Genomic DNA, 18,679 nt, shown 5'->3' with positions numbered 1-18,679 from the left:
ACTTCCATTTGTCTACAGCAGTAGTTTTCAAAGTCGGACACTGTGGGCATTCACACTGGGTGGTATTCTGAATATTTACTGAAATGTGATCAACTTGTGCATGTTTGTGTAGAACTGTGGGGGATTTAGGTCAGATTGTGCTTCACTATTTTGGGCAGACTCTAAACTACCTGTCTGTACCTGTTGGAGCCTTGTCGTGTCCTCCAGCATTGTGCGTCAAGCTTGTGTTAGTCTCAGTGCAGTCTGTAACAAGGCCATTTTGCTGTCCCAGACACAGCGTAGTATCAGACCCCCGCTGCTCCATAGGCACCATGTTCTGAAGATTCCCATTTACTCTGCTCCACTTCTCCTCCTCCTCGTGAACCACTCCTTCACCACCTGCAGCCTGCCTCTCCCAGCTGCTGGCATGCATGCCCAAGAGGGACTGAACTCTTGATGAGCAATATACTCCTGATGAAGAGTCCATTGTTGGTAAGGATGCCATTCCTGGCGTGGATTCCAGTCCTGGAAAACCAGGTCCAGACCTGGACCTGGCAGTACGAAAAGGCACTTTGCGGTTGGCTTTCTTTTTCACTCTGGTGCAGTTGCCCCTTCTGTTATAGGGCCTCTTCGACGTTTGACTTGTGCTGTCTTCACTGTGTGCGATTATGATTTTGTCTGGACTTGAATTTGAATTCTTATTAACATGTTCATTTTGTTGATCTTGTCCTGTGGGTTTAGTCTCCCCAGGCATCACTAAGGGCTCCTCCCTAACATGTGCACTTGGCGGCCCAATCTCCAGTTCTAAGGGGGCCCCTTCTCGCTCTCTAGTGTCATGCAAATCTTTCAGCATCATGAGAAAAGTGCTGAACTTGTAGTTTGTGTCTGGTTTGAAAGAAATGGGTTTACCTTCGCCCTCATTAATCAGGGACTGGAAGGATACCTCCTCCACATTTTTAAAGGCATTCATAAAAGAAAATGGTGAGGAGGGTGAGGATGAGGAGCATTTGTCAGAGGAATGATCCTCCTTCTTTGCCTTTACCTTAGAAGTAAGGGGTATGAAGTCCATTGGTGGAGTTGAGGATATTGAAAGGTCTTCATCTTCGCTCTTGACATAAGCTTCAAAGTCAGTTGAAGCAGAAAACATCAAAGGGGGGCTACAGCTAGAAAATGTGTCCTGATCATTTTCACCATTGTCATTACAATGCGATTTATGAGATTTTATTTTAGTGCAAAAGTCCAGTTTGGTCTTCGGATTCCTAGTGGAGTTGCGCTCAGAGTGACACACAAGGTCTTCAGCTTTTCTGAATGGATTTAAGGGTTCTTTCTGCTCAGGCTCCTTTTGGGCTTTTTGCTGCTTCTTCTGCTGTGCCTCCTGCATGGCCTTCAGGGCTCTGGTCATCAGCCGACTGCTGGCTGGGAGGTGGGCAGGCTGCTCATTCATGACTTTATTCACATCAACTAGAACCTGCTTTGATTTGTGGACAACTTTCTTGGATTTCTCAGACGACAGCCCATCAGAAACATGAGCATTCCTAGATACCGAATTCCCTTGCTGGCGAGAAGGCAGAGTTGTATTATAAGATGTACTGGTGTCACAAGTTATTCTTTGCGTTGAGCTGCCTAACTGGTCAGAGGACATGCTTGTTACACTGGAGGCAGGAACGTTCTTACTTCCTGACTGGTCTGACTGATTAGAGGATGGGTACGTCACATTGCTTGGGCTTACATTTAAAACTGGTACCCTTTCTTCTTCTAGGCTACCTAACTCATCAGCAGACACACTTGCCACATTTGAAGCCAAGACAGTTTTCCCTTGTGATGATTCTGATGAGAGACGTAGCATACCATTTCCACTGCTTGCTTTTAACTTCACAACTGAGACCTTTATGGATTCTGAACTTAATGCCTGATCTAAGGAGATATTTTTTTTGCCATCTACCCAGTCTGATTGTTTAGAGGAAATTTTAGTCCTTTTATTATCTGTTGTCTTTTCATTCTTTTTGCATCCAGGTTGGTCAGTTGGACTGATGGTTACACCAGAGTTTAGCAACTTCTTACTCTTAATGTCCTTGCGTATTAATTTAACAAAGGGCAGCCTACACTTAGAGACCAGACTTGTTTTCTTTTCTACACCTGCTAATGGGTCAGTAGTGTCAGCATTTAAACTGGACACTGAAGTTTTGTTACTTTCTTTTTCTTCTACTTGATCTGAAATTCTGTCAATTACATTGACCTTTTTATTAGCCATCATGGCAGGATGTTCAGTTCGACTGACACTCTTTACACTTTCTGAAAACCTGGATTGGTCATTGAAACCAACTTTCATGCTGGGCTCTAAGGCCTTTTTAACATCTGAGCCACCAAACTGGTCAGACAGTGTGCCAATAACAGCATCAGTTGTATTACTGGGTGTCTGTCTATACTTTGAGTATCCACACTTGTCAGAGGGTACACCAGTCTCAACAGAAACCGGGGACTTCTGCTTGTCTGACAGTCTTGGCTTGTCAGTAGTTGAACCAAAAGACCTATTAGCAACTGGGGTGTTTTTACAGTTCAAAAGTCCTGACTGTTCAGGGGGCAGTATTGCTTCAGGAGGTACCAGAGTCTTATGGTTGTCTGACAACCCTGACTGGTCACTGGGCCCACCACTAGAGGAGACACTTGTAACCAGCATTTTTTTACAAACAACAGACTTTTTCTTACAGGACACCTTGCTAAAGAGAGTGCGGTCTGGCATTGGACTGGTTGTTTTAGGTCGCCTGTCTTTGCCAGATTTACTGAACCAAAGACCACTCTGAATCTCTGGCTGTTTCTTTACCTCTTTGACAGTCGTAACAGATGGCTGAGTCGGAACTAGCTTAGACTGACGTTCAAGTGCTTTAGGACACAAAATCTTAGGGACTGAGTCGAGGTCAGAATATGGGCACTCTCCATTGTCTCTACGTGACTGGTCAGGGCTAGTCGGCAATGTCTTTTTAGAGTGTTTACTATTCACTTCTTTTGACGATTTACTTGGTTTCCTCTTGCAAGAAGATTTCCTTAAAGTGCTTGGCTTTGCTGGAGTTGTTATTGGGGATGAGATATCTGGAGATGAAATGGATCCATTGGTAATGAGTGATGTCTCAGGCAGGGCGCAGACAGGTGAAGTGGAGGGAGGAAAGGTTGGATGGGCCTTGTTATCTCTCTCCATTGTGGAAATGTCATGGAAGGCATCATCTATTGATGCAGAAATAGCCATTTTGGGTCTCTCTGGGAGAACAGATTCAGCTTCTTCCACACTGGATTTCCAGGAGTCCTGAAAACGTTTAACAATCTGCAGAAAAGTAAAGAAAAACACTCCTCAGTCTTTGCAAATGTATCAGTTTACATAAGAATTTGTTCATGATCAAAGTTGTAACTTAAGTTATTCTTGAACAAGTCTGTTTTATAGAGAAAAAAACATTTTGTTTTTGGTGTGTAAGCTTTCTTTTATTGTCTAACACTATGATCACTCAGCAATGATGATAATTTAGACCAACAGTTTATTAAGGTTTGCCAGTACCAACTAATGATTCATAAAATATTAATTACAGTGTATTTGTGGTTCTGCTCCCTTTGCTTCCCCCTCCGACGCAGTAGGGGGAGCTGTTCAAATTCAAAGCCTCCATGGAAAGTGTGAGTTGATTTTTCCTCCACCCAGACAAGCTCCACGGGCTCACCAAAGGTCCTGACATGGTAGAGCCGACATGGCCGGTCACTGGGCTCTGAGACAACAACAAAACATAAGCCTCAATCTGATGAGATGCAAATTAAAACCACACCATCCACAGGAAGTACACAAATGCATCAATAAAGCACAGGGAGCTTTAAAATGCAGCAACACTTAACTCTCTACAAAATTACAGAATTTTGAACTTAACATGTTACATGATGGAAAAAATCCATTGATTGAAAGTATGATTTGGTTTTTATGATATGCACACTTTTATTTTTAATTATGATCTCATTTGATCATATTTTGAAAACACGTCTAGCACGATGCTTCCCTCCGCTGTTTAACTTGACCCAATATGGCCTGCCAATAACGGGATATTGTAGGAAATGGAACCATTCACAACATTTTAATTATACCTTTCTGAATTTGTTTTTCAGCAAATTATGTCCATCATTTTTATCTCAAACAATCCTATTAAGCTTTTCGATGTACTGTTAATCTTCATTCATTGACAAAAGAGAGCCCTGCTATTACCAGCTGAAGATGTCATTTAACTGCCGACCAAAATAATCCATAGACCATATAACACAATCAAAGCAACCCATAAACAATGCATAAGTCTAGGTAATAACAGCAGTCAACAATGTTTCAGGCCCACCTTTCACTCTGTGGTAGATTCCCTGTGCAGGGTCAATGATCACCTCACAGGGCCACCATGGTCTTCGGCTGAACTTTGCCCAAATAACCTCACCCTCTACAAACTTCACAGGTGGCAAAGACTTTTTCTTCAGGCTGTTCTGCTGTCGACAACATAACAATGAAGAATAAAAACTGCGATGAGACGTCTGAAAATAAGACAGGTTTTGTATTTTCATCAAATGTGCTGTGTCTGAGCTATGGGTGTGTTGGCCGCTCGTTATACATTTCAAGGGTCTTATATCCATCGTGACCCAGCGCATTTTAATGTGCCTTTACTTTGCTGTAATGGACATCAACATAGACATATTGCATAATCCAAAATGTGACGATTAAGCAGTGATGATCGAAGTCATAAATATTACATTTATGAACAACGACAAAGAAGTAACTTTAAAGGACCAGTGTGTAGGATTTAGTGGCATTTAGCCATGAGGTTGCAGATCGCAGCCAACTGAATACCCCTCCCCTCACCCCTCCCTTTCCAAGTGTGTAGGAGAACATATGGGGCCTTCAGGTAATGTAAAAACGCAAAAGCCTTTTCTAGAGCCAGTGTTTGGTTTGTCAGTCCTGGACTATTGTATGTAGATATGAAGGGCTCATTCTAAGCTAACGAAAAAACAACGATTCTTAGTTTCCGCTGATTATACACTGAAAACACAATTATGAATATTATATTCAATTTCAGCCAATAGATCCCCCTGAATCCTACACACTGGTCCTTGAAGAATGAAACTGCCTGTTTGAAGCTCTGAGTCCAACAAACAATACTCCTGTGGAGTTGTTTACGTTCCTGGATTTTTTTGACCTTGTTTGACCTGCCTAGGCCTCTCTTGGTCTTTGCGCAAACTGTCATGGCAGGAAATGTGAACCAACTGTGAGGTGTATGGCTGAAAAAATCCTAGATGCCAGAGGTAGCGATACTGAATTATATAGTAAACTGAGCAGAAAGGTCCACTTATTAGCTTACTCAATGCAGTGCTGAATGTAGGTTGTGACAAGCAGCTCAAAGGTATTTAGCTATAAACTTTGTGTTTAGATTCTGTTCACCACATGCTCTACCCTTCTCATAGGTCAAGAACGAGCATTCATGCCCCCAATATCTGCTTGCTTTTCATCAGTAGTTTTTGATATAAGAGTGGAGAATACATAAAAGAGGAAGACAAAGGATGGGCAAAGGCAAAAGGTGAACTGTAGTTTGTTTAAAAAATCTGCTTTTAGGGTTCTCCGCCTTTCATGTTCTGTTCATTCTGGGTCTGGCCTCCAATGTTCTCTACAGGATTTTTTCCCCCTGTGATCTAAATCTATCTTATCATCTCGTACAGGTTTCAAACCGCAGTATAAAGATATTACAACCTGGTAGCACTAGTGGATACAACTGTATATTCTCCTCAGTGTAAACAGGAGTAACTGCTCACAGCAGCAGGTCGAGTGGTCTGGCGGGGTACATCAGCAGGCCTGAGTTATGAGTGGCATGTAGCAGGACTGGCCAGAGGGCCAATTCTGGCTGCTACTATGATGTTACCCTGCCTGGCTCGTTCAACATTTTGGGAAGTACACTTAATCGCTTTATTCCAGAGAGTTACATTAAAAAATTGATACCACTCTTATATTTGTCTCTTATAGGAGAAGTGTGGCTATTTTACACGCCAAAGTCTGTTTAAAGGGCTTGGTGAGTTTGGCTGCACATATGAAAAAAATTGTATACCTACACCTTTAAAACTCAGTAATTCACACACTGTATCGTGTTCGTTTAATCTGTACACACACAGACGTGAAAACGAGAAGGCATGGTCTTAGGTGGAGTTTAAAAAAACGACAGACTTACAACAGGATAACATCGAACCAAACTCTTAACACAGGTATTTCCAAGGTAGTAGCTTCGGTCAGGAAGGGGTGGAAGACTCTTTCAGCTATAGGAAGCTAAAAAGTGTGAATTTGTAACTAAAGTCTTGTGACATTGCCATCAGTGCCCATAATTTGAACAAAAACTTGAACTTAAAACTTGACTAAAACCGAGCATTCACTAATGTTATTAAGAACACCTCTGTTTTCCCTGCCATGACAAGTCTCTACTGTCATTCAGAGGTTTAGTGGATTTTCTCCTGGAGAAGGCAATATGTCCTGAAACAATGATTCACAAAGGTAAAACTAAAATGACTCATTCAGAGTAATGGGTGGTAAATTGTCACTCTTATTCTTTGTTTTTCTTGTACTTGTGGGAATAATCATGCTGTATGTTGTGTAACTGCAGTTCCCATAACGCTTTGGGAGATGTAAAAAAGAAGTATAATGTTGCCATGGACTCACTGTGTTATGCTGTGGGTCACAACTTAAGCCCTCTTTTTTTAGCCTATATTTATTTATTTTTTGGCAAATTGAAACCATTAAAATCATGCTGAATTAGCTATTAGCGATTTCAGTTTGCATTGAACCCATGGGTTTACAGACAGCTATCCCTGGATCACTTTGATACTGAAGAAAACTAAAAAACATGATGATTGTCAGGCAAGTTCAGGAGTTACAAGGAGGGTCTTTTTTTCTATGATTTCTGAGTGGATTTATGGACATTTGTTCACAATGGACATCTGAGACAATATAGATATTTTCATGAAGTGCATGACACACGGAATCTACAGATATGTGTATCATTTCTGTGTGGTTTGACTGAGTTATTAATCAGAGGAAGTGAAGTTTGATAAAAGTTTGATAAAAGTTAAAAGTTTGATGAAATTGCTGCAGCTGGGCACTAAGGGTTTTAAAGTACCGTAATTGCCTCCATAAGCTGTGTGTCATAGCCACTGCCTGCAGCTGCTGACGGTGTAGGTGAGCAGGCCAATCAGCGACCAATCTACTAACTTCCGTTGTTAGCTACTGTAGATCTATCTCCCCCTCCAACACCCCCTTCAACTCTCCTCAGAGTTTGAAAACCTCCGGAGTAGGTGAATGTTTTCCTTTGCTTCTTTGTAAAAACAAGAGAATCATGTTTATCAATGACAGAGCTACAGTTGTGGATCCATGTCTCGTCTCTATTTACAGTGACCAATATTCTGTTATGACTGCTCAAAAGCACTGAGGTGTTCGATGTCAGGCACAGGATTTGTGTGCGAAAAAGGTGTGATCCAACATCATAGCATCAACAAAGGTACATTATGAAATGGTACGATGTTGTGTCTCTTTAAACCAGAAATAAAGCTGTATGCCTGTCTAATAGGTATGTTGCTATTACTAAAAAAAACCTGAAAATCACGTTGTTTGTACCAAGTTAACTCAGGGTAGTGAGGGTAAAACTTGCCATTGAATGCCTTGGGGGACTTTCCACATACAGGAACAGATCGGTGTCGCTCTCCCACTCATCATCCGAGCCGTCCCAGTATCTTCTCCGTTGACCCGAGGACTGGGACCGGGTGACGACTTTGGCTGACGACAGCGTAGCATCCTTAGAGTCCGAGTTTAAGTGTCCAGGAGTGGACTGAAGAACATTCCCTGCCCTCTTAGGTTTGTCCTGCGAGCCTCCCATAGGTGACTCCGTCTCTCGCACTTTGTCAGTATCGTCATCCTCAAATAAGGAAGATTCAAAATGGAGGAAGCCATTAGCGAAGGGGCTGTTGCTATCGAGGGAGAAGGCCGGGCTAGGCGGGCCTGAGAAACAAACTTTTGTCTTTTTCTCTGAGGTGACAGGACCGCTCCGGATGGCTGCTGGTGCATCTCTACTTCCAGTTTGGACCTTGGGTTTTTTTTGTCCAGCAGAACACTTACCAGAGCGCTCCTCCCTGCTTTTATTGTGGTTGCCAGAATAATCCCTGCTAGTGCAATCAGCCCAGGAGTCCCTCTCCATCTCCTTCCCCCTCTTCTTCTTATGTGGCCCCCACTCCCAGCTCCTCTCTGGCTCCCTCACCGGCAGGACCAGGTCAGGCTGGCTTACCATGGTGGTCAGATGCTGCAGCCTCCTAAGAGGACTGTAGGAGGAAGAGGAGGAGGAGGAAGAGTGGTCCCTTTGTGTGAACCCATAGACGGATGCATGCTTGAGGGAGGAGGCGGCAGCAGACATGGTTAGGCTGACCCTGTGATCATGGTGTCTAGAGGAGCAAGAGTGGATGGAGAGGTCACAGCCAGGGGTCAAAGGGCGGTTGGACTGATGAGTCTTCCTGCCAGGGCCTGCATAAGGCCCACTCATGCTGGCATGGTTCCTCCCTGAAACGTGAACAGAAGTTATCAGTGTGGAGTCTACATTCTTGGCACCAAAAAGAAATCAGATTGAATGACTTTCAAACGCAAACTTCATGGTTCTTCTTACACCAAACTTCATTAAAATATGCTTGGAATAATTCTTTTGGCACTCCCTCCAATTGCCTGTAGAACACAGTTGTGATTTTAGGACATTTTCTACGATCCTCCTATAATATTCCTAGAAAAAATTTCACTTTGCCACAAATTTGGCACAGCATGTTTCTACAGTCTTTCTTTCATTCAACAATATAACATGTTCAATAATAACGTTGATGCAGCCTGTCTGAAGTTAACCCAGGCAGCTGGTAATGAGATATTTTTTAAAGTGACAGAAGAAAGGAACTGCTCAGGCATCAGATCCGTAACGACAACACAGTCTGCCGTCATATGATGTCAAAGTAAAAGCGTAAACAGACTCACTGACGACGAGCGGATCGACCTAATGTGACATTTTAGCCGAGATCCTGCGCCAACACCGCAGCCCCACTGAAAAGCCTTTTAGGAAAAAAAATTATCGCGATATGATGAAAATGACATCAAGTCCGATAAGGTCATCAGCCTGTAAACTCACACACATTCGTACAGTACATGTACACAGTAAAGCCTGAGAGATTATTACGGCACCTCATGTGAAAAATCAACCCAACGTTAAATCGCCAGCGTTTAATCCACGACCTGGAATTAAAATGGACCCGTTCGTGCGCGCGCGCGCGTGTCTAACGCGCGCATGCATTGGTGTGTGTGTGGTTTTGTGTGTGTGTGTGTGTGTGTATAGGTGTGTGCAACTGCGCGTGTGTGTCTGTGTGTCGTTCGCGGCTTGCAGTGGTTCCATGACTGCACGAGAAAGAAACGCAAACGCCACATAACATGCAGAGACGACGACACACAACAAGTTCACGTACACACACTGACACTCACGGACACACACAGAGACACGCTCGCACTTCTACGGGCTTCCCTCCGACAGATGCAGGCTATGTGCATCAAACAACAAAATCACGGAGAAAACGCCAAATGACACGGGATCTGTCGCGAGAATCTTACCATTCCGGTGTCGCCCACCGCAAAACTGACCCTCAACCCGTTCATTTTGGCGTTTAAATGTGCCAATTTCCAATTTTTTGAAAGCGGATGAGCAAAGTCCCAGCGGCAATACTACTAGGCCTGAATCCTGTGAAACGTACTCACTCACTCTCCCCCCACCTCCTCCTCCTCCACCCCCCCCCCTCCTCCTCCTCTCTACATGCGCTAAAGCCTGGTCCAGCGGCCCCTGGAATAGAAATTCAGGCGTGTTGTGCTCCTCCAGCGACACTCCCCCTTTTGCTTGGTGATAACTACAACTTTATAATTCCCCTTCTGTGGATTTCTGCTCTGTTGAATGGCTGTTTCCTGCCTGCAGACTCTGCCTGCCCCTTGAAAGTCAGTCTCTCTCTCTGCTGTGCGCAGTGCCAGTCGTCACCACTGCCCCCCCCCCCCCTGCCGGTCCACAGCATGGAGCACAGAAGGGGCCGTAAATCTCTCTTCAAGGGTGAAAAAAAAAGAAAAAAAGAAAAAGTCTGCGCTGACAGCCCCCCCAGAAACGCACCGCACCTCCACACGACACCTCCAAAAACCGTCCCGCCCCTCCCCTTAATTACAAGCATCAATTATTAACCTAAACCAGGCTGCCATCACCAATGACATGTCAAATGCCAAACTTGTGCCAACAACTGGCATCCTCTTCCCCATCACCACCACCAACCCCGACACGCACTTGGGCAGCACACATGCGCCTGGAGATGAGACGGAACAAATAACACAGATGAAGTGATACAAAAATGTTCACCACCACGTCTGAGGAGCAGTGAAATGGTGCTGCGGGCTACCCGGAAAAACGGAGGAGTTTCCTTTCCTGAGACGAGTTGCTGTGTAGTCTCTGGCTGTACACCCGGTCCCTTCAAAATGGAGTCCTCCAGCCTTAGAGGAGGAAAAAAAAAAAAAAAAAAAGCAGGCCACAAAGTGTTAATATATGCTCGATATAAAGTTCACCCAGCCACAGCGGAACCGAGCCACAAAGCACACCTCTGCTGTTCTCTAGAGGTGTTTCTGGAGGCTGTTAAGAGTCTTGAACTGCCCATGTCACGGGAGGAACATTTTCTTTACGTTGTGCCACCCAAAGTCACTGTCTTGTGTGCGTTACTGTCTCGACAGGGGGAATGAGACATAATTATCCTTTTGTGTGTGTGTGTGTTCCAAACGCAACGTCTGGCAGCAATAACCACAACACTTGATGGCACTGCCTGCGGATTTGGTTACTGTTTTTATGCATATGAAAGGGAAACAAACGCTCAGCTTTTTTTTTTTTTTTTTTTTTTCAGAGACGAAGGGGTGAGGGCTAGAAAACAACTGCAGCTCTCGGCCGCTGAGACCGAGCTGAGCTGGGGAGGCATGCGAGATTTCTGCTGTGGTGTGTTTGAATTTTTTTATTTTTTTTAAGGGTGAGGACAATCTCTAGATTTGTAGGATCGGAGACGATTATGTCAGTGAGGACAGGCAGGGCGGGCGGGGGCATGTTTCAGGTGTAAAAATACCCCCCCCCCCGCACGCACTCACTCACTCCACTCTTGTCAACCGGGTGTCGATGTGGGAAACAGCGTTTCATAATCGACACGGCCGAAAAACGGCAAAAAAAACCCCAAACCAAAACCCCTCCCGTCCTCTGGGAAACACTGGGGAGATCTGACAATGAAGTGAGCTGAGAGCAGCATAAGGCTCGGTTGGGTCAACGTTGAGCCGAGCCTCTGCAGGGCTGTGGGGACGGATATTTTACGTTTTCTGCAGCCACACCACACGGTGAATGTCAGCTCCCCTCACTTTCTCCGGTGTGTGCTTCTGGGTTTTTTTGAAACTCAGTTGAGGCGGAAACGAGGGTTGATTTGGGATGCGTTTTGCTTTTCAGCCTCGATCTCTGCAGGAAGGGTTTGGTGATTAAGGAAAGAGGGAGGGCGGGGTGGTAGTGGTGGTGGTGGTGGGGGGGGGGGATCTATCGAGACAGAGAGCGGAGAGAATCGGAGAGAGGCAGGCAGGCGGGACAGGGCCTGCTGCGCCTTTGCGCTGCGCAGAACAGCGCCGCGGCTCGGCAGCACCGCGCATCGCCGCCGAGACCCCCCCCCCGTCACCGTTACTGTTAACGTGGCTTCACTCTCGTGTAGAGCGGCTGGTTAGTCAGCGTCGGTTTCCACTTCCCGGACTTTCCACTGCTGCGTCAAACCAGGTTTTGATTTGACAAAGCGCCAAAGCTGCTTTAAGAATCTGAATTTGAACAAACAAATTCTTATAATCCATCTGTAAGCACCCTTAGAGATGTTGTAAGATATAACTAATACCACAGTAAACAAAACCTACATTCAACTTGTTGACTATATAGGCTAATACGCCCACCCTATCTTAGCAATGCCATGGGAGATCCAAAAATAACACGACTTGAGTCGAAGAATGAAACCAAAACCCCTCTAGAACAGTTTGAATCGAACAAAAATAAATAATAAAAAAAAATAAATAAATAATTAAAATTAATATAAAAAATTAGACATGACAACCTTCAGCGAAGGGAGGATTTAATGTAGGACTGTTGTATTAGACTGCATCAGTTTTACCTAATAAACTGGTGACTGAGAACAGTCGGTGGTGGGGAAAAAGTATTTAGAACCGTTGTTTGAGTAAAAGTAGAAACACCAGAGTCTAAAAATACTCAATTACAATTAAAAGTCCTGCATTTCAAATGATACTTAAAATATAAAACTTATTAGTTCAATATAAACATCAAAAGTAAAAGCACACATTATGCAGAAATGCTCTGTTCACAATGATATGATATTGATAATGCATTGTACTATTATGTATATTACTTAATGTTGTACTTTGTCAATGTGCAGCCAATTTTTTGTACTTTATAGGCTACTGGTTAGTTTAATAGTAAAGCTCTGCATCATATTCTTTAAGATCCACCTATGTTTTGCAAGTAAAATCTTAATCTGAAAAGTAATTAGTAACTACAGCTGTCTAATAATGTAAAAGGGAAATTAGTACAATATTTCCCACTGAAATCTATTGGAGTATAAAGTAGCATTAAATGAAAATATTCAACTAAAGTACAAATACCTTCCACCACTGTGTATATTGCAGTATAAAAATACCACTATGGTCAGTTAACACACTGTGAGTCGTCACTGGAGTGCAATAATAACATTATAATTGAGAGTACATTTGTTTTTGTTTTTTAACTGAAATTGTATACATACACATAAGATATATCCCAATATCTACTGTCCGTTCAGCTCATTCACCACCACTGCCTGAAATCTGCCAACTACATTTATTGGACCCTTTACAAAACAGGGCCCATGGCCAGATTAACCTCTTGGGGGCCCTCTGGGGATAAACTTGCTGTTGGACTCCTATTGATCCCCAGTATACAGTACATGGCAGTTTCATTATTTCCCCCGACACCCAGAAACCAATTAGTACTATAGAGCTGAAATGACCAGTTGACTGTATAGATGATTAATACGAGTTGAAAATGTTTAATAAGTAATCGCAATTATGTAAGTACAGTAATGTCCTGTGTGTAATTCCCCAGTCGATGAGAGGGTTTTTTTTTCGATAAAACATATAAAATACTACACACTGACAACACACAACCAACAACTGATTGGGTAAAAATATGTGCTGCTGTGACACCAGCACATTTGGAAACAAAAAACCCTCCACAAACCCATGTGTAGTCATGTGAAATGATTAGAGATCAGTGCACATGTTTGCATAACAGAGGCTAGAAGCACAAACCCGTATCAGACATAACCAGAATCAGAATCAACTTTATTGGTCAAGTGTGTTAACGCATTCAACCAATTTTACCCCGTTTCTCACTCACAGTGTGTACATACAAGTAGTACATAGTCGAGCTGGAAGGGGTGTACAACCATCAAGTATAATCACTTAGAGGAAACATGACAAATTCAGTTGTTCACTCGGGACAAAAGGCTCAACTATGTTAAGAGTACGAAACCAATATACCAACTGTCCAATGACAATTCTACACCCATTCTAGATCAACTATATACATATTTGTCTTTGTCTATTTTGCCTCTGATGAAGACACAGTAGTGTCAACACGTTGGTCTTTATTGCACCATTAAAGAGACGAGGAGCAGGCTACAGAGGTCTAATAAGGTCACTTCTTTCTAACTCCCCACTTGCATTTTTTTTTCAAATCTATTTTCATATTCGCAATCTTCAGTCTCATGTGACCTCAAGTGACATAACTTGACGTAATATACCAGACTTTTCACAGGTCTAGGCAGTAACACATTACTTAATACCATGTTACAGTAATGTGATAACTTTTTTCAGTAACACGTACTGTAAGGGATTGCGATTTGAAATTCAGTTACTAATTACAGTAACGCTCCGGGACTTTGACATATGGGGGTCAGCTTGCTCGCTGTCTCACTGGGAATTGGATGGAGGTTTTGATATCAGTTTAGTCTCTGCGTCCAGTGGGCAGACTGGTCCGAGATGATGGTTGAGGTGTGGGTTAGGCCGTCGTCTCTACCAAAAGAAAAGAAATGCCACTCCAAGTAATTCCAAAGTTGTCGTCTTTAAATTTTGTGTTCCTGGCTGATGTGGTAAATGTTGAGGATTTTGACTTGTTTGAAGGCACCTTTGACTTTTGAGTATTGACAGGAAGGGAACGACTAATGTAACACATTACTTTTCCTGCTGACTAATTAGAAAACTACTGTAATTGCTTTTTCAATGAGTAATGTGTACTAAGTCATTGATTACAGTTTTCAAGTATCTTGCCCAACATTGTTATCCATATTACCAAAACCAACTGACATGTAAATGTGGGGGCTGGGGGCCCCGTGGCCTGGGGCAGTTGCCCAATTTGCTCAGTTGATAATCCAGCTTTGATTGGGCCCCATTGTCAGATTTCAATGTCTCTGAGCTCGACCAAAGAGGCATTTCACCTCTAAACTTCCCATAGGAATTAATTTAAATAATGTTTTCTTTGAGGCCCTGAGAGGTTAAACTAGCTAATATTTCACACAAAAAAACCCAAACATTATTGTAAGGTTAAGAAAATGAATACAGATTTGTATCATAGGTTTGTTTTTTCATCTTATCTCCTCTGTTAACCATCTCACAACTCCTCATGTTTCTCTTGTGACCTTTTGAGGGCCCTGACCCCTACATTAGGAACCACTGGACTAAACTACTGAAACGGATACACTGTAGAACTACCTCCACCAGGTCCACCTCGACCAGCCACAACAGTAAAATGCTGCTTCAGGCATGACAGTGTAATAATGTCATATACAATAATATATCTAAGTACCTTTACTTTGATACTTTAAGTATTATATTTTACTGATAATACTTCTATACTTTTATTTAACTAGGATTTTGAATGCAGGACTTATTAAGGAGCTTTTTTACATTGTTTTATTGATCCTTATACTTAGGTAAAGGATCTAAGTGTTTCTCTAATATTTAGCCGATTCACAGTTGGTTGGGTATGAGGTTCTGGTGACAGTGATATTAGTTTCAGGGACTTCGAGGTTCACTGAACTCACACATTGTAAAACTAACAGTTATATCCTCTGTTACCATCACTTCAGAATAACGACAGACCTCTTCTATTATTAGAGGAAAGTCTCACATTTTCTTGATCAATTAATAAAAATCCCCTGTAAAGATTTGACATGTCCACTGGAGGGCAGCACAGCCCATTATATAAAGTGGAGGCTTGCGACGTGAGCAGGTTAGGATTCAGTGCGCAATCATCTCTATCTCTAGGTCTCAGCCTCAATAAAGCAATTGTTTGACCGGGACGTTATCGTTTTACCTGCCGGAATGACTACTCAGCTAATTCAGGTTATAAATGCATGAATGGAGCTTAAATTGACTAATTGACGTCGGAGTCCCAGCAGGTAACACCATCACTGGTATGAACTGTTTTTACTTTTGCACATTTCTTTTTCAAAATAAAGCCATACTTTCCTGTAGATTTAAGTTTTATATTTACTATACTCCTCTTGTCAGAAAATTTCACCTTTTATAAATGTTTTTCAACTTTATTGTCAACCCAGGGTTGAACGCAAACTTTCTGCACTCTGACTGAGAGATAAAGAATCTCTAAATGTCTTTATAAACAGCGATTTTGTGGTTCCATAGTGTAGTGGTTATCACGTCTGCTTTACACGCAGAAGGTCCTGGGTTCAATCCCCAGTGGAACCATGACTCGCTAGGTATGAAATACTTAGCTTTTCAACAACTGCGTTGCTTGTGTCTTGTACAAGTAACATATCCGGGTCCTCACGGCGGGACCCGTATGGAGGACAAGAAGCGACTTCTACCACCTACCTCATTAACATACTAACACAGAAATCCAGGAATTAATAAAAGTCAAAATGTAGAAACAGTGTTAAATACAATGTCAAAATTAATTAATGGCATTTATACTGTATGTATGGATTAATTACCAGCATTTGTATTTATGTATATTGTATGCATACATATATGTTTAATTATGCCTAAGATATTTTCTTTAATTTCAGTATTTATATGATATTTATATCTATGATATTTACAATTGAATAAGTAATTTTTCATCCTTTGTTTGTAGAAATGACAAGTCCCTACCATCTGGTGAAACCTGTAGGTTTAAAAAAAAGTGTTTGTGAGGACACTGTATTGAATTACATTCATATCTTCCCTAGAGCCCTCTAAGTTTTTGGCCATGTGAGCGCCATGGCTCCAGGAATGGCAGTGTCAGCTGCTTTGTAAATCCACCACTCTGGTCCAAATTGAATATCACAACTATTAGATAGACTGAGAGGAAAATTGGTACAAACATTCATGGTTTGTGGAGGCTGAATCACAGTGACATTGGTGATCCCCCTGTCTTTTCCTCTAGCGCCACCATCAGGTCAACATTTTAATTTGTTCAGTACTTCAGTTTATGACTAAATGCCTGCAAAGATATTCCCCTCAGCACGAGTTGTGCTTGATGTTAAGTGCTAAATAGTACATGTTTGCATGCTAACATGCCAAACTGCGATGGTGAGCATAGTAAACACCTGATTAGCATCAATTTGTCAGCATTGTCATTTTTAATGTGTTAGCATGCTGATGTTAGCATTTAGCTGAAAGCACTGCTGGGGAGGTAGAGTTGGTTGTCCACCACTCGCAGGGTTGATGGTTCGATCCCCAGCCCCTCCAGTCCAAACGTCGAAGTGTCTCTTGGAAAGACTCTGAATCCCAATTTGTTCCCGATGCTCAGATCAGTACTTTGTGTGGTAACTCGCTGCTATCAATATCTGTGTGTGCGTGTGAATGAGAGCAAACTGTGAAGCGCTTGGGGTAAATTTGCTATATAAATGCATTTATAGTTTACATGGCTGCGGACTTTTAGGCTTTACAGGACAGACTGAAAGTGTAGATACAGAAAGGAATCATGGGGAGAAAGAAAAGGTATGCAGACATGTAACAAAGCTCTCTAAAATCGGGGACTCTGCGATTCTACGGTCTTATCCATTAGTCCACCAGGACGCCCCAATGGTTTCCCTTGTGGCTACTCGGTTTTATGGTTTTTCCTCACTTTCCAAAAATTCCAAGGTCTCAAACTCAGCTATAACTGAACCTCAAAAAGATAGTACTTTGTACACACACACACACACACACACACACACACACACACACACACACACACACACACACACACACACACACAAACACACACACACAGCAGTTATTCAATAATCAGAAAATTAATCTGAAAAAATTTTGATAATTGATCAGTAGTTTATAATAGATTATTAGTTTGATTATTAAAGAAAATAATTGTCAGATGTATATATTTTGAGAAAAATTGTTGGTTGCAGCCTCACTCTTCTCCTGTGATGGAGTAATACTATCTTGCCTGAGGTTTCCTGAGTATTAATAACTTGATGGACAGAAGCAATTCGATGAAACACAACTTTACAACAAATCAGCTCAACATGAATTACAATAGAACTAGATTGTGACAAAGGCTACGAAATGGAGGACAGAAGACCTGTCATAGTTGATACTGTACTTCAGTGGTAAAGATTTCTAACAAATGATGTGTGTGATTGATCAAAATATGTCGACCCAAATGATACAGAGTAAACCTGGAGGTCTGCAGTCCCTGGGCAGTTGCCCGCTTTACTTAGTTGTTAATCCAGTTTTGCACGTGCACGTGCTTGCGCACACACACACAAACTCACAAACACACATACACATACAGTGAAAGCTCCAGGATTAGATTAGTGGGAGGAAGCGTTTTAGTCCACATACTGACAAGTTTTAGTCAACTGTCCGTCACGTGAGAGAGAGAGAGAGAGAGAGTTCCAGAGGCCAACGCTCATCTCCTCTTCCAGAACTGTGTGTGTGTGTGTGCGTGTGTGTCTGTGTATGTGTGTGTGTGTGTGTGTGTGTGTCTTCCTGTTGTTTTAGATTCCACTTCACTCCCCCACTGCTGCCAATCCATGACCTCTGACCCCCGCTGAACCCAGCTGTCAGCTGTCCTGGCCTGCATGGGACAACTCTCTCTCTCTCTCTCTTGCTCTCGCTCTCGCTCTATTTCCATCTCTTACTCTCCCGCTCTCCATCAACTTTTTTTCCTTTTAGTCTCAAACTGTCTCTCATTCCCCTTTGCTCCTCTACTTATCTTATGTTGGAAGTTATTGCGCTTTGTCCAGAGCAGAGGTGGAAATCATGAATCACGTTGTTTTCAAGTTCAAAGATCTATAGGCACTGACTGTGTACAGTGCTGTGCAAAAGTTTTGGGCACTAAAACTAAATTGAGGATGTTTTCAAATAGCATCATCAAAATACCATTGAGGATGCCAAACTCAACATAAACTATGTTGAGTTTATGAGTTGGTTTTTATTATCATGTAACTTCATACAAAATGCAGTGAACAGAATAAGCTAAAATCAAATCAGTGTTTTGTTTTACCACCCTTTGCCTTTAAAACAGCACCAATTCTCCTAATTAAATAGTTTTTC

General features: G+C 42.4%; 1 protein-coding gene and 1 non-coding gene across 7 annotated transcripts in view; one reads left to right on the top strand and one right to left on the bottom strand.

Annotated features, from left to right (window-relative positions):
- The window catches only part of nsd1b (nuclear receptor binding SET domain protein 1b), a 33,113-nt gene extending 22,599 nt beyond the window's left edge, over positions 1–10,514 (bottom strand). Inside the window, exons 1-5 of one of the 6 annotated variants that reach the window (XM_040150290.1) lie at positions 10,431–10,514; positions 7,668–8,566; positions 4,335–4,473; positions 3,553–3,725; positions 181–3,295 (exon numbers count right to left, since the gene is read on the bottom strand). In XM_040150290.1, coding sequence (XP_040006224.1) covers positions 181–3,295; positions 3,553–3,725; positions 4,335–4,473; positions 7,668–8,549 — 4,309 coding nt within the window. In that variant the 5' untranslated portion in view covers positions 8,550–8,566; positions 10,431–10,514. Of the gene's footprint in view, positions 1–180; positions 3,296–3,552; positions 3,726–4,334; positions 4,474–7,667; positions 8,567–9,022; positions 9,059–9,226; positions 9,285–9,520; positions 9,556–9,646; positions 9,788–10,192; positions 10,210–10,430 lie in introns of those variants that run through there. The other 5 variants (XM_040150292.1, XM_040150289.1, XM_040150294.1 and 2 more) reach the window with 5 other exon arrangements.
- A 5,296-nt stretch (positions 10,515–15,810) lies between these two features.
- trnav-uac lies at positions 15,811–15,883 on the top strand. The gene has a single exon. It is a non-coding gene; the product is annotated as a tRNA-Val (tRNA).
- Positions 15,884–18,679: the final 2,796 nt, after the last annotated feature.

This window comes from Xiphias gladius, chromosome 17, assembly GCF_016859285.1.
Source record: "Xiphias gladius isolate SHS-SW01 ecotype Sanya breed wild chromosome 17, ASM1685928v1, whole genome shotgun sequence".
NCBI lineage: Eukaryota > Metazoa > Chordata > Actinopteri > Istiophoriformes > Xiphiidae > Xiphias > Xiphias gladius.
The sequence above is the reverse complement of the archived record's forward strand: the minus strand, read 5'-3'. Positions and strand labels throughout refer to the sequence as shown.